Source organism: Perca fluviatilis, chromosome 9 (assembly GCF_010015445.1).
Source record: "Perca fluviatilis chromosome 9, GENO_Pfluv_1.0, whole genome shotgun sequence".
NCBI lineage: Eukaryota > Metazoa > Chordata > Actinopteri > Perciformes > Percidae > Perca > Perca fluviatilis.
Genome location: NC_053120.1, coordinates 21,608,311 through 21,624,105, shown reverse-complemented (window position 1 = coordinate 21,624,105; position 15,795 = coordinate 21,608,311). Strand labels below are relative to the sequence as shown.

The window sequence follows — 15,795 nt, the reverse complement described above, 5'->3', positions numbered from 1 at the left end:
CTTGCAATTGTATTTCAGTGGCCTTTATGCCATTAATAAATCATGAATTATTAAACAACAAACATATTTGACTATTGATTCTTTGAATTGGTTTTATTGGTTAGAATTATGTGTACAGTTTTTGTAATAATGACTTTCTTGGTGTCCAAAGCATTTCAACATGTATGTGTGTTGCTTCTGTGCAGTGTTTGTCAATATTTTTATGTATGCGTTTGGTTTAATTACTCATGTGTGTTTGTCACTGTGTCCCTTTCCCTGTGTGTTGGTGTTGCTGTGTCTGTGCCAGATGGCAGTGTGAAGAAAAACTTTTCTGGCGAGTGTAGAAACCGAGACAGAAGCCAGAGAGCCAGCTCTGACCCTCAGCTCAAAGACCTCTGTGGCAGCCACACCCTGGAGCAGACGGTAGGGGCTCAACACACACACACACACACACACACACACACACACACACACACACACACAGACACAGACAGTATATCTTGGGATGAGTCACAGTGTTATTTCCTGTAAATAGTAATTAACAGAGAATAAATGGTGATCTGGAAAGTTTCCATGTGCTGATGTTTACGGTTACCCTGTTCTTGCAGGTCATTCATTTGTTTATAAATAGATAAAGAATAGATAAAGCCTTGATAAAACAAAAACGAGAAAGATAGGGCAGACAAAATATAACATGTTGCTGACAATGTCAGTGTGTGAGAAACAAAGCCAGGTTTACTCTCAGCTTTAATTAGTAACGGAGTTACAATGCTGTGAAAATGTTCCTTTAAATCTATTTTTATGTCTAAGCTATACTTAACTGTGTTTCTGTATTGCTCTCAGGGAGACTTAAATTACTGACAAATAGTTAATCAATATTTTATATCTTGTGCTGCTCAGCTCTCATATCAAGGTTAAAACATAATTTGACATCCAGAATAGTAATAGTTTTACCACTATGGCTATTAACAGCAGTTCAATTTATTTTTTATAATAGTGTGTAGGATTTACAGAAATTAAGAAATACGTGTGCATAGTGTCAGTTCATTCTGAATCGAGTACCAGCTAGTATTATCTTTTGTACACAAAGTATAGCTTAAAAAAAGTCATTAACTAATTTTAAAATCACACATGACCACAACAAATTTCAAATGTTCTAAATGTTTTCACCGTATCGATATTTTTTTGTAATGTGCTGTACAGTATAGTAGTATATAGTACTGTGTACAGTACTCGCAGTGTTTGTGATGTTATTTCATTAGTATGAGCTGTGTGTCTGACTGTTGTTGCTCAGGTTGATGAGAGCTGCTGCTCTCCTGCCAGATGGAACCGCATCTGGTCCACCTCCTTCCCCGAGGCTGAGGTAAACTCTCCTTCTCTGATCTGTCGCCTTGTGCTACACAACTCTGCTGGATTTGATGTTCAAAGCCATGCCTACTGAACTGAAAATACATACACATGAGAAGATTGCTAAACCAATTAAATGCTGTGTTGTTTTGGTGATTCTGGTAGTTATTTCATTATGATACTCTTGCCTGTGTCTCCATTTTAGTTCTTTGACAGAGTGCTGATGCTCTCCCAAAGGCTCTATAGTCTACAGGTAATACTGTCCCCTCCACTGTTTTTGCAAATGTTTACAAATAGTCAGTGGAAAATATAACCAACTGAAACATGGTATATTCTGTTCGCAATTTCTGATTCACTGTTATGGCGAGTAAACATAGTCTCAGTACAAAATTCAAATATGTTGCCTAATGACCATATGTTATTTTTCTCCTGTCTTCAGGCCATCATATCACAGCAGGACAGTCACATTGAGCTGCAGCGGGCCTCGTTGACGGAGCGGGCCTCCCTGCCCGGCCGCCACAGAGGGAACGTGCTCTTGGAGCAGGAGAAACAGCGGACACTGGCCCTGCAGAGAGAAGAGCTGGCCAGCTTCCACAAGCTGCAGTCTCAGCACCGGCAGGAGCAGCAGCGCTGGGAGAAGGAGAGGGAGAGGCACCGGCAGCAAGTCGAGGCCACTGAAGCCAGGCTCCGACAAAGGGAGGAGGAGTGTAGACGGCTGGAGGTGAGGTGCTCCGTCCCACCTGAGGGCTGTGAAACAGATTTGAATCTATTTAAAATTTGTAAAAGATATGTGCAAAAGGCTTAATTTCATGACCGTGCAGCTCTGTGTGTGATTTGGTTATATGTATTCTAGTTTGTATGACCTGTACACAAATTTTGTATTTCCTTTTCAAGTTCATGTCTCAGTTAAGTGTGTACATTTTGCACACTTTAAAAATAATAGACAAAACTAAATTAAAGCTGCAAGCAGCGATGAAGTGGCCCTCGCACCTCCCTGCATGTCGGGGTGCTGGCGGGATGCTGGTGGAGTGTGTGGCATTGGAAATCATGTATTGCAAATGTTGTACCACTTCTCCTCCAAATGGTGGACTTCCTGTTGGGTTTAGGATATACCTCCAAGAGGTCTAAGTTGGGGGGGGGGGTTAAATTAGGGGGTGCTATTGAGCCACAATTTGCCTCATTAAAGCGTAAGATCATAAAACCATACAATATAAAAACGTTCACCAGTTCTGATGCATTGGTGAGTTTTCAAGTGCATTAAGCCTCCCATAGATGTTATTCATTGCCGCCAATAATAATAATAATAATAATAATAATAATAATAATAATAATAATAATAATAATAATAATAATAATAATTCCTTCAGTTTTTTTGGGTCCCCGCACCCGTCTGTGCTTGGGCCCTAAAAAACAGGAAGTATTTTACAAATATCTATATTTCACACAAACTTTGCAACATTGCTTGTTTTTTTTGTTTTTTTTATGCAGGTGCATTTGACAGAAGAGAGGAAGGAGCTGGAGAGTCAGAGAGAGACGTACCAGCAGGACCTAGAGAGGCTAAGGGAGTCCACCAGAGCTGTGGAGAAAGAAAAGGAACGCCTGGAGCATCAGAAGAAGATCAAGAGGAAGACTATTGAGGTGAGGAACTTGTGGAATACAGAAATATCACAGTATACCTTGGGTTTGGAGAAAAGGCTCACCATACAATTTAATACTATACAAGACTAGCAACACTCAAAATGATTTGCCTGTTTATACTACATTAGATGTCTGCATACATGTTTACACGTTTTTCGCTACATTCGGTAGCAGATGGCGAAACGTACATTATGTGGACCTTCGCAGCCACACAGACACGGAGACTATCAATGAAGCTGAAGCTAAACGATGTGTAAAATGTGATTAATTTCACATACACATAAAATTCATAAATTCAAGGATTGTTTGTTGTATTATTGATGACTAATTGAATAAAGATTTTTAATAATAATTTGTAGGGGACTTTGATTTAAACAATGCTTTAAAAAACAAACAAAAAAACACTAAATCGAAGATCATATTACAGCACCTTTAAAAGTTGTGTGTAAGAAAGTGGAAAATGAGGGTGACAGCGAGGTGCTCTTGACAGTGAGGTGAAGAGGTAATACCAGGAGCTATAGTGCTGGTGACGATTACTCACAGTATAAAGAATAAGAAGGGGCTTTCCCGTCTCTCTTCCTTCTTTTTTCGCTGCTGTTGTGTCAATTTCCCAAAACTTTCCCTATTTTTCTTTTTTTTCCTTCCATCCCATCCCATCCCCTGGGCATGAAAACTTTATCCACCCTTTTAAGGAACTTAAGCATCTTAAGCACTGCTGGGCCAAATATATGAATGAAAGAATTTTAGTTTAGGTCCTCTTACTTACTAGAAAAGAAGCATTTACTTTCAGCATCCACAGCCTGTTTCATAGATGGACGAATGATAAACACACATACAACTGAATACTTCTCTAACCACTTAACCCTGGAACCCACCTTCGCAGGGAGCAGTCTCTTTCTCTTCACCTCTCTTTACCTGTTTCTCCTCTGTCCTCCCTGCGCTATCCCTCTTTCTCTCCAGTACAATGCAGGTCATTGTTTGTACATTTCATGGGAGAGGAGCTTTGAGAAAGTTCCGCTGACTGTAATTTCATGCCCGGTGCTAACAGATCTGTCAAGGAGCTACCGTAAAGTTACTTAATATCAGCCTTTAGGGTTTTCAAAGGCCCGTATCACCATCACAGTTTGCTTCATTGGCATTCTGTAACCGTAGCTTGGGGATTTTTATCTTGATACAGACTTTATCTTCTAATATAACTAAGAAGATGCAGACTAATGTCATAGTTCTGGTATCCTTACTTGGGGTAGGCTATATGGATAAAATCCTCTGTCACAGTATGTGTAATTTTTTTTTTTATCACAATTCGATATGTATCATAATATTAATACTTTTCTGGAAAATCAAAGAAAATGTTTTTGGATAAAACAGCAATTTCAGTTTATGGCTAATAAAACAAAACAACCAAACAGACTTTGTCTATGGCAACAATTTGTTATATTGTCAAAACTACTCTGCTATAGTGTGATATTTTTACTACTTAACAATTTATATAATCATATCATAAATGTTACCCACAGTGTTCCTTATTTTATTTTTTTTTTGAGTGAACAGTGGATTGTCACCGGTTGTCAAATCTAGATTGTCTGTTGAAACTGGTAAAATCTTGGGCCCTCCACTCTGTATGTTCCTGGGGTGTTAAACACTATTTTCCTGTATGGTGTACACTAGTAACCTATGGCTGATTTTGTAATTTCTCATAAAATGTTTAAAACAAGCTTGATCTATATTTGATCACGGGGAGAGACCTTAATGACGGCTCCACTTCCTGAGTCACACACATGATTCTGTCATCAGGTGGAGGCCATGTAAAACACATCTAATGATGTCACTGACTAATGCTCCCATATATATAAGCAAGCCAAAGCCTTTCCGCTGGATGAGTCAGTGGGTTCTTCTGCTTTCTGCTGGGAAAAAAAAGACATATGTCAGTGATACACATGCTCCCATACAGATGTGTTTTTCTGATTGGGGCTGTCTCCAGTGATGTCATTAGCCCCTCTCTGCTGTCTGACATTCCTATCTTTTTTGACCATCGACTTTCTGTGATAGGCCAGTGCCTCTTCATCCTGCACACCAAGCTCACTAACTGACAGATGACACAATGCTGTGCAAGTCCTGACTTGTTCCCTCCAAAAAAAGCTACAGTGCTTTTTTGCACTGTTGTTTTATTGTTATTCATTTACCGCAGCTTTACATCTTCAGACATCTGGCTGCCTATCTACCATTCCAAAGATTTCACCGAAAATGAGATATTTCAATGACATGCCTTAGTCCTCAATTAACCCGAGTCTCAACTCAAGATACTGAAGAGAAAAACACAATCAGCTGAGATGAGTTATTGAAGAAGGCATGCCTTTGACTGTGAGTTGTACCTAGAACACTTCACAGTGACTCCTGGACAACCACAGCCTCTGGCTGACCTAATTTTCTGTGACGAGTAATGCAAGGACCCTGGTAATTGCACCGGCCCTCACTTTTTTGTTACATGGACCGCAAGATAAGACCTGAACTAGGTCAGATCTACACACTATTAACACTCAGCACCCCCTTAATCATGCCCATAATATTTGTTTTAGACTATCTAAGTAGTGTGTTTGTGTGTTTTGTACACATGCATATGTATGGGTTACAATTCTATACTGTTGGTTATGCAATGGGAATTTCTTGGCTGTGGTTACAGGAGATTTGAAAGCGTTTTTTTTCCCCCCCTCTGCCTCAAACACATCACGCGGCCCTTTCATCAGCTGTGACCTCAGGATCTGTTCCAGGCTTCGGGCCAGCCTGATATCAACACACATTTAATCACCACCACCACCCAACATTAAGACTCATCAGCAAACCCATAGAACTATTATTAGACCTCATAAAAAAAAGACATGCCTCTTTGTTTGTGTGTGAACATATGTGAGGGTTTGCGCAAGAGCGGTACTAGTTGCGGCATGTCCTGACTTCAGAGGAACTTGTCTTTCATGTGTTATCTCATGTGATCACACTTGGCCTCTCGATAAGGAACACATTGGGCTCTGGCTTTTTTTTATCGGCTCTGCACCAACAGAGCCTCGGGTCTGATTGCTCAATAGTCCTGTGAATGCAAAGTCATAAAGCTTGTCCATAATCAAGGTTAGAGCTGGAGTTGGGGATTTGATTGACAGAAAAAGGTCAAGAGGAGAAATGACTTGCACAATACAGCAAGAGTCGATGGAAGAAAAATAAAACAAAGGGTAGAAAGGTTCAAAGTTTCAGTCCCCGGTCTAATGTGGAGGTCTTTAGGGGGAAATGCATCAGCCATTGCTCTTCCTTTAGTAACTTTTTTTGAGGTGCCTTTAGGCAAAGCACTTAATTTAACAACTGCTCCTTTCTCCTGCTTTTTGTTCAAGAGCAGAAAACCGTAAAACTGGATTGCTACCTGCTTGGTGTGAGTAACATGAACATGACAGAGAACATTGCTTACATGGGAAGATTAGCAAAGCTCAAAAGAAACATTAAAAGGTCAGTCATAAAATGGTGACCTGTATGTGTGTTTTTTAGACTGAGTTATCGCTTCCCCTGTTTGGCCTCAGGCTGATTTACGATGCTGTTGTTGAGTTCATGTGCTATGAAAAAAAAAAAAACCCTTAGAGTAACTCTTTAACATGCGACGCTCTTGTTCTATAATCAGCTGGTAGCATTTGCTTAGAGAGGCTAAGATAGAAGACTGAGCTCGAGGGTAGATATTTTCTGTGCGCCATCTGTCACTGAAGCTATCCTCACCTGTTTGCTGCACACTGTGTGCAGTACTATTCTGTATCCTCCTTCAACTGAAATATAGTTTTATCACCCATAGTTCTTGATTTGATAAATTACTTTATTAATTATCAAATCAATTATTAAAATGGTTGCTCAATTGACTAATCATTTCAGCTCTATTGTGAAGTCCTGTGAGTCATTGTATAAATGGCTGAGTCATTGCTCAACCTCATCACACTTCATACAAAACAGTATTTACTCTGCATGATCTTCACATTTTATAAACTGTATGAATTACTTGGACACAATTTGACTTTGGATTAGACCGCTTTAAGGCTACAGTGTTTGCTAATCTCATTAATTCACCACAGATCAGAGCTGCACATAGAAACTAACTCTCAAGTCAATATCTCCCACGTTAACCGTTCCACACATTATCTAGACCATTTAAGATTCAACAACCAGTATCTCCTTCCCGCTGGTGTCACATTGTGTGCAAGGCAACGTATTGTGCAGTGTGATATGAGAGTACCCAGGCAGTTTTAAAGATGAGAGAAACCTGGCTGTATAATTAGCTAGTCCAAGCCTGTCATTAACCGAAGCCTCTGGAAAGCAGCCAGTGCTAATTGTTTATGTGCTGTCAGTCAGGGCTCTTTGTGCTCTGAAGCGTCCGCACAGTTTACTGCCCTGGAAACCTGCTGTTTATGCCGCTTAAAGCCGGTCACCTTGTTCTGGGAGCAATGCAACATCTGTGTGCCAAGATGACTGAGTGCTGAAGGAAGAAAAATGATGAGGGAAAGAAGAAAGGGGGTGTGGAAACTTTTCCCACTGCGGGGCCTCTCTCTGTTACAACTGGGGGAAGCTACAGTCTCCACACACAGTCACAGTCAGATGAGTCTGACCTTCATGCCTTGTAAAACCCTGTCATCATACGTTTCCCCCTCTCCACAGGAAGTATTCTGCATCATCATCATTCATGCGGCATGTGGACTGCATACCAAACAGAACAGTTAGACTTATGCCAGACTTCAGGTTAAAGATACCACTGGTGTTAAAACTGGTGGTAGACTAACTGTTTGCTAATATATCCTCACAATGATATTGGCCTTGTTTTAAATATCTGATTTTGTCATTGGACCATTGTTGGACAGCTCCTGATGTTGATTTGCTTACATAATTGTTATTTAACCAATCGAGCATACTAATTGATTACATTTTTTTTTTTTTTTCTTTACCACTCCGTATCATTTCCCATTAATAACCACTAGTTGTTTATTGGAAACTTATAATCTGTATCTGATTCCTTGTAATGAATGAATGTGTATTATTATTTATCCTCATGCCTTTTTGGTTGACCCTTTTTAGATGTTTGGCATGTTAAGGAGGCTTTTCAGCACCGCTAGGTTTCAAATTCATAGAAACAAACCTCATCCTTTGCAAAATGTTGCTATCGCAGGACACGTGGCCACAACACTGAGGCTGCTCAAAAAAAAAAAAAAAAACGTATATACTGGTCAAACTATGTACCGAACTGATTTTAGCAAGTGTTATGACTACTGAGTTTTAATTATGCACTTATTTGGTATTTTTAAAAAGCTCTCTTCAGATTGGAACTGACCTGCAGTTAGTCTCTTGGCTGTAATTAGCCCAAACCTCAAGTACTTGTATGTTGCTTTATAGATGCAAAGCTGATTCTAAATTGCCAGAAATTGCAACTTATAGACCAATTTTATGTTTTGACTTTTTAATTTACTGTGTGATAGAATTTCTGCAACATATTAAGTCACAGTTGTAGAAGGGCTTTAACTTGTCTTACTATAAAACAGTGAAAATATGCTTTTTATAGTTCATGTAATGCAGAACATGGAATTACCAACACATACAAAGACTACACCACTCCATTGTTGCAGAAATCCTCCTGGTCAATCGTATTGAATGCAGATTGGATGATAATGTTGACTCGCTCTCCAGATCATTTTTCCTTCAGTCTAGTAATTAGGTGGACAATGCAGTCACTGTCTTTATCCACTGATGCCATGAGAGCCATTTTCTTGTTGCTCTGCTTGTCTAACAGGCCTGCCTGTTTTGTTAGACACGCCTTTATGTGCACAGGGACTATTAAGGGTTTTATGTTTCTCATTTTGTGTGTGTATGTATGCGCATTGTCTCTTAGAACACATCAAAAGCCTGTTACCAAACTGTGTGCTCAGCAGAAGCAGTCGCATGTGTTTCTGATTCCCTCTGTAGCGTATAAATACCCTGCTCCTCCACAGATTGTGTTTCTGTAATGACACGGCGTCGCACAGACGATTTATAGTGTGTATCTGTGTATGCGTGTGTCGTTTGTGCTCTTTAGCTGTTTTAAGTTTTGTTTTGGTTTTTTTTTTTTTTTCTTCAGAAATATACAGTCATACATAACAGCAGGCTGCAGCTTACACACACACACACACACACACACACACACACACACACACACACACACACACACACACACACACACACACACACACACACACACACACACACACACACACACACACACACACAACTCCAAACTGAATCTGACCACAAATATGGATAATTACAGTGAAGAGTTGGGAAGCCGTCCTTTCTGAACTTGAATAACTAATATTTTGAAGTCTTACATGATGACTTTTGCAACAATTTAAAGAAGACTTCGGTCACCTCTCAGCAAATAACGTCTATTCTTCTTCTCTTTTAGGTGGCTCCTCTGTCTGGCAGTCTGAATGGGGAGCTCCTCATGTCCTCTGGCCTCAACACCTCCCCCAGTGTCTCGGACCTGCCCCTCCCTCAGAAGCCCCTGGTGCGCACCAGCCTGTCTGTTGCACCAGCCGACTATCAAGAGCGCCCTGAAGTGATGTTGCGGCGGGAGGCGAGCTCTTCCACCCTGCCGCTGAAGACGGAGGTGCCCCTTCATCTCTTCAGCACCACCAACCAGCAGCACAAACTGGTGGGGGTGCAGCAGCAGATCCCCACAAAGCTGGCCGCCTTTAGCAGCGGCAAAGGGAAAGGAGGCAAGATTGGCAAAGCCTCACATCGCACTGACAGCACTGGTAAGGAGTTAGATACTGAGGTTTACATAATCAACAGGTGGCACGGTGGTCCTGTGGTTAGAGCGTCTTGATACCAGGTGGTCACAGGGTGCACTACATGAGTAGTTCCGAGCAAAACACTGAACCCTGACATGCTCATGGATGTTGAGTTGCTCTTTCAAAAGGTCCCAAATATACAAACACAACAGGTTATTTTTCTGTTGATCACTTAATCGATGAATCGTTGCAGCTCTACTGCATGTATGGCGGTCTTGTAACTGATATTTTAATGGAAACACCCCTCACTTTAATCATCCTGTAATGTCACATAACGTGTGAATGAATAGCTTTTAGGGAGGAAAGCACCATCCTCCGTATGTTTACTCTGACACAGGAAACAACAGGAGAGAGAGCAGGAGTGTCTCAACAGTTGGAGGAGTGGGTGACTTTTCTGTTTTATGTGTTGCCAACTCATAACATCAACATATCATAATAGATAACATACACCTTTATTGATCCCCAGAGGGCAAATTCTATTCACTCTTTTTTAAGAATGTGTTTATGACTTGCAGGTGGTGTATAACAGTGCAGTATTTTCAGTTTTAAGGTTGATTCTTCTCACTCACTTTCTATCAATATACAAGCCATCTGTGCCTGACATGAGCTTGACCTGATCAGCAGGATTTAAGTGGTTCATTAGGATCACATTAGCGGTCTAAATCGTGTCAGCCTTCTGATTTATCAGAAAGTGTTCGAGAGAGGCTAGACTGTTCTAGTTTACCAATGCAATCTAATTTTAAATTAAATCGCCCTCTTTCTCTGTTTGTCTCCCTTTTTCTTTTCACCCTCTCCTCTCAGCCTCTGTGGATATGAAACAGATGCTGCCGCTGAAGCTGTCTGCCCGAGACGACAACCCCCTCAAGGCCAAGCGTTCCATTAGCCCCCACCAGCAGCTCCCGCTGTCAGCCCCTCCTCAACACCACCCAGGTACCTTTTTTATACAAACAAACTTATGAGCACACACACACACACACACACACACACACACACACACACACACACACACACACACACACCCCTTCCTTTGCTTCATCAGGACAAACACAATCTCCTCCTGTCTGCCTTTGCCTACTGCATTATTAAACCTGGTTCCCACAGACACAAACATGAGACGCACACATTCTCCACCTGGGCAAACCGGACCCCACCCAATCACGTTCCTGTCTAAAGCTTACATTCATGCCCAGCCTCACCCTGTGTAAACACCTATCAATTTCAAATGCTTCACTGTGATTAATGGCAGGCTGTACTGCTGACACAGACATTGTAATCTGTTTAATCCTGTGCCCTAACAATTACCACTGACAAAAAAACATTGGCAGGATTTCGGGGGATAGATTTCAGTAAGGCTGAGTAAGCCCAGCGGTAATAAACAGGTACAAATGACTGTTCTGCTGGTAGTTTTTATGCTATTTTTGGACTAATCCTTGTTCTCTAATAGCCTTTCTTGTACGTCTCTGACAGATCAACACAGTCCTCCAGACAGTGCTGGGCCAGACACCCAGCCCACCTCCTCCATCAGCATCTCCCACCCTTCAGTTGTTCAGAAGCCCCCCATGCCTCCTGCACAGACCCATCCTCAGCCCTCCATCCAGCCTCCAACCATCCCTCCCCACTCACAGAGCACCGGCTCCCTCCAGTTCCAGCCCCATCTGCAGCCGCAGGGCCTCAGTCCGAACGCCCAGGCCCACGGGCTCAGCCACAGCATGCCGCCACCTTACAAGATTGCCACAGAAGACCTCAATAAGGAGGATGTCATCTTCTTCTAAAGTCCAGTCTGCTGCCCCCAGATCAACCACTGTTTGCAACAACAACAAAAAAGAGAAGAATTATGGGATGGTTGGTAGTCCCAAATCAACCATGTGTCCCATTCCAAGGAGCCGCTTGCATGTTACAGTGTGATGTTGATGGTGTGTTTAGTGTGGGCAGGTGTAGTGTTAGTGAGGATTGATACGGTAAGATGGTTTAAATATCTGTACAAAGATACAGCAATCCATAACAGAGCACTTCAGTGGCTCAAGAATGATGACATTTCTATTTTAACACTGCTACTCCATCTTTGTTTTTAAGATGCCACAGTTTCTTTTTATTAAATTTTTTGTTTCCTTTAAAGTTAATTTTAAAGGTTCAAATGAAGTTAAACTAATCCAAAGACGTTAGCCGCGAGAGCTGAAGGGGATTTCACAATGTGAAAGAAAACCGGCTGGTTAGTGAAGTGTGCAAAAGTGATAGGTGCTGCGATGGTGCCCTGGCCTTAACCATCTGCTTCTACTGGACCTAGAACCACAAGAAATGATTTAACAGGAACTCTGAAATGATCTTAATACAGGAACACTTTCATTTGCACAGTGTAAATACTCAATTCCAGACTAATGAATGAACTTTAACGGACTAAATGTAAATTGTTTGGGTGTACGGTTGTCAAAATTGTGAAGGTTCATTTCATTTTGTTATCGTTCTTAACCATGCTTATTACAGAAGGCTGAACTGTGGAATACACGTTTAGTGTGTTGCCACTGGTTGTGAATCCTAAAAAAAATTGTTCATGCTGTTGTGTAATGATGCTTCATTTCAATTAAGGGAGAGTTCAGCTTGTAGCAAATTCTACTGTTTTTCCAAATCGTGCCGAGTGAGACAAACTCAGGGATGCCTTCATTATGTCTGCACAGTTTGATGTTATGTGAGATTGGTCTACTTTAGGCCTTTATTGCATTTCTTAGCTGTAGCTCTTCTCAAACTTGGGTTTTACAATGAACTCATGTACTTTTTCTTGCATAATTAATTTTTAAAAACACCATTTCACAAGAACATTAAGTTGCATTGCTAATTGATGAAAGATCCCTTCTTTAATACAGACATTTGTACATGTTATTATGTTTTTTAATTAGCCTTCAAGTCTATAGATTTCCCAAACTTTTGGCAGAGCTGCTGTTGACCCCGTAGACATCAGGGAAACTAAATGTTGCATCATTCAGAATACTGTACCCTGTAGACATCAAAAAGGCCTTACTGAGTTTGTTACATTGCACAAAAACTATCCCTTTAAGAGAACCATCTTTGAAAAACACATCTGTTGCCATTTTAGTGGAACCAGAGTTTACCGTACAATTCGTGACATTTTATGCTGCGTGTTGTTTTAAGGGCAAAATTAACTTTTTAACTGCTCCGGGCAGGGAAAAGAGAAAATTTGGGGTTATAGGCTCCATCATCATACAAATAGAAAATGTAAAGGAAAGCCTCTGTGTTATTCCGAAGTGTAAACAGCTAAGTCACATAATGACCGAAAGCCTAAATGTGCATACTGGAGCACGGTGTTAACACTGTTTTATATCTCTCAGTCTTAGTTATTCCGAAGTGGCTTTACTCATATGGTGCATCATATTCCTAATACACATTCTTCCTCATATACAGTATGAACATGTAATGAGTCTTCTAGAGACTTGCAGGACACGTGGCCAGAAAATTGAGGCAAAGTAAAGTTTATGCATTCGGTCCTAATTTTTCAAGAAGTCAAAAGAAATTAAAGGTTTGTGTGATTGACAAGATATGTTTTTGAAAGCTGTGCCTGACAGAAAAGCGGTACTGGGATCGGGTGGAGGGGTCCGGTAGCAAAAACGACTATCAGCTAAAATTTCAGTCTTTATCTTTCTTCACAGAAGAAATATGGAGATGTTCATATTCATGTTCTTTCCCTTTGTATATATGTGACAACCCTTTGAATCATGAAGTAGTGGACACATTAATGTGTTTTGTCTCTCTGTAGGGGAAAGATGTCTGAAGAGCTTTTTGTCCTAGTCCAAGTAAGCTTGTCTCTGAGCTGTGATCGCTAGCTGCAGTTTGAGCAGGTTTTCTGAGTCTTTATGTATATTATGTATATTGTTGTACATACTCTGTGTTATCTTCTGCACCGGCTGCCCTCTTACACATTCTTGTATTAGAAACAGAGATATTTGATGTGCATCGAGATGCAAAAGTCAGCCAAAAGTCTGTTTGTGCATATGTGAACATATACTTAAAATACACACATAATGTGTGTGTACAATACGGTACGCCTTGCTTGGATAAACTCGTGGCAGTTTAATTAAAACCACAATCGGTCGTTGCTGTTGTTTTTAAATGAACTGAAAATCAAGATGTGCATATTTAATCTCCTAATGTGTGTTGATGTTGTAGCATTGAAGTTGAGGTGCACTGTCTGTCATCTTTGTCCTGCGATTCACGAGTGATGTTTCACCAAGATTATGTAGCAGTTGTAAAAACGAAATCATCTGCTCGTTTCAGTTGGTTAAACCAAAGACACATTCGGCTGACTGAGTTCCTGTCTGTGCTCTTGTATGAAGGATAAACGACACTGCGCTCGTTGTGTGGTCGTCCACAAAGTCTTACTACTTATAAAAGCATGTGTTTACAGCACATTGCAGTCCAGCTCATATCCTGCTTCAGGTCTCATTTTGGGGTTTTCTGTTTGTTTTTTTTGTTTTCCATCCTCATGTCCAGATCACAAATATCTCTTCATACACATATAATTACCTTAAAACCAGAGCACACAAACAATAAATCAAATGGGGTGTTGACGTTCCCCAGTATTCTGGCATACCATAGCATCTGACGTTTTCATTATCAGGATATGAGCTCATCTGATCCAGTTGTAGAAGATATTGCATTTACTGTATATACACCATCTCTTAAACACCACAACAATGTGATATCATTGTGCCTGTAAACATACTTGGTATAACCAATAAATATACCAACCAATAAAAATGTAAATATTTTTTTCTGACTTTGACAAAAAAATCCTAACTTACGGTCCACTTACAAGCTTTTTTTTGTCCAGAGCTTTCAACCATATCACACTGTCTTCATCAGTGTAGTTGAGCCAATGCTTGACTTAAAGGCCAACACGGACGAGAAGTTAGTTGAGCTTGAATCGGGATTGTTTTGTCAGACTAATTTCTCAAGAATAAAAATGACCTTTCATGCTTGACTTTTCAAGACATTCCCATGTCAGTCCACATCCTGTATTTTCAAGTGTCTCCTGTAATTCAGAGTGAGAGATGTTGGGCAGCAGGACAATTGGTGTAAGAGTACTTCGACTTTTAGTGAACCTCAACAGAAGAGGTGGATGCTGCCTTGTTGCTGCCACTGTTTGGATCAACTCAAGTCTTAAATGTTCTTTTGCTGTACTGAAATGCTTAACCTCTTTGCTCTGTTTTTGTGTGTGTGTGTGCGTGCCACCAAAAACGGAAACATTTCTAACCGACTTGGTTCCAGAGTGTTTTTCTTTTACACTCACTCATTCGGCATATTGGACCTGTAATGTGTAAATAATCATGAACATATTTTATTTCCTCTGCCAATTTTACACTAGTCACTTTGGATAGTAGCATACTTGAAGGGGAAAATGAATGTTTATAATGCTTATTATTATTGTCTGTGAACTTTTATTTACCAAGAGCTGTCTAATGACGTGTGTAGCACACAGCGAAACTGATTTTTGTACCGTTTTATTTTATTCACTGCGAGACGTTAGGTTAGAACAACCTGTGGACACAAACTGCTGCCTTAGAGAGAGAGTAGTAATAAATGAATGAAATGATTTTTGTATTTGCAGTCTTTTTTGAGTTTTTAAATAAAAAAAAACTATTGTTTAGTTTGCTGCATATTTGGATCATTGCTGTTTAGGCAAAAGTTAAGCATGCAATCATACCTATTTAAGTAAATTTGTATTTACAAGGATTTGTTTTCTCCCCCCCCCCCTCAACAACTACCACGTGACATATAATTCTGCCTCATTATTTAGATTTCTTTCTATTCACTGCCTGTCAAAATAAGCCTGACCACCCAATTAGCCAGCACCCCAGCCATTCCTTAGTGTCTAGGAGGTACAGTAACAGTGTTTAGAAGACCTAATAACAGTCTATTCCCAGACAAAGCTCTATTTTCAGGTGCTGTGGTTGTGGCTGTTCAATCCCTCTGTAGACCTTGCTAA

General features: G+C 40.5%; 1 protein-coding gene across 2 annotated transcripts in view; it reads left to right on the top strand.

Moving 5' to 3' along the window:
• The window catches only part of arhgef18b (rho/rac guanine nucleotide exchange factor (GEF) 18b), a 33,272-nt gene extending 17,869 nt beyond the window's left edge, over positions 1-15,403 (top strand). For both annotated transcript variants that reach the window (XM_039811041.1, XM_039811040.1), the window contains exons 16-23: positions 287-402; positions 1,274-1,342; positions 1,532-1,579; positions 1,766-2,047; positions 2,815-2,964; positions 9,413-9,764; positions 10,602-10,730; positions 11,268-15,403. In XM_039811041.1, coding sequence (XP_039666975.1) covers positions 287-402; positions 1,274-1,342; positions 1,532-1,579; positions 1,766-2,047; positions 2,815-2,964; positions 9,413-9,764; positions 10,602-10,730; positions 11,268-11,572 — 1,451 coding nt within the window. In that variant the 3' untranslated portion in view covers positions 11,573-15,403. The remainder of the gene's footprint in view (positions 1-286; positions 403-1,273; positions 1,343-1,531; positions 1,580-1,765; positions 2,048-2,814; positions 2,965-9,412; positions 9,765-10,601; positions 10,731-11,267) is intronic.
• Positions 15,404-15,795: the final 392 nt, after the last annotated feature.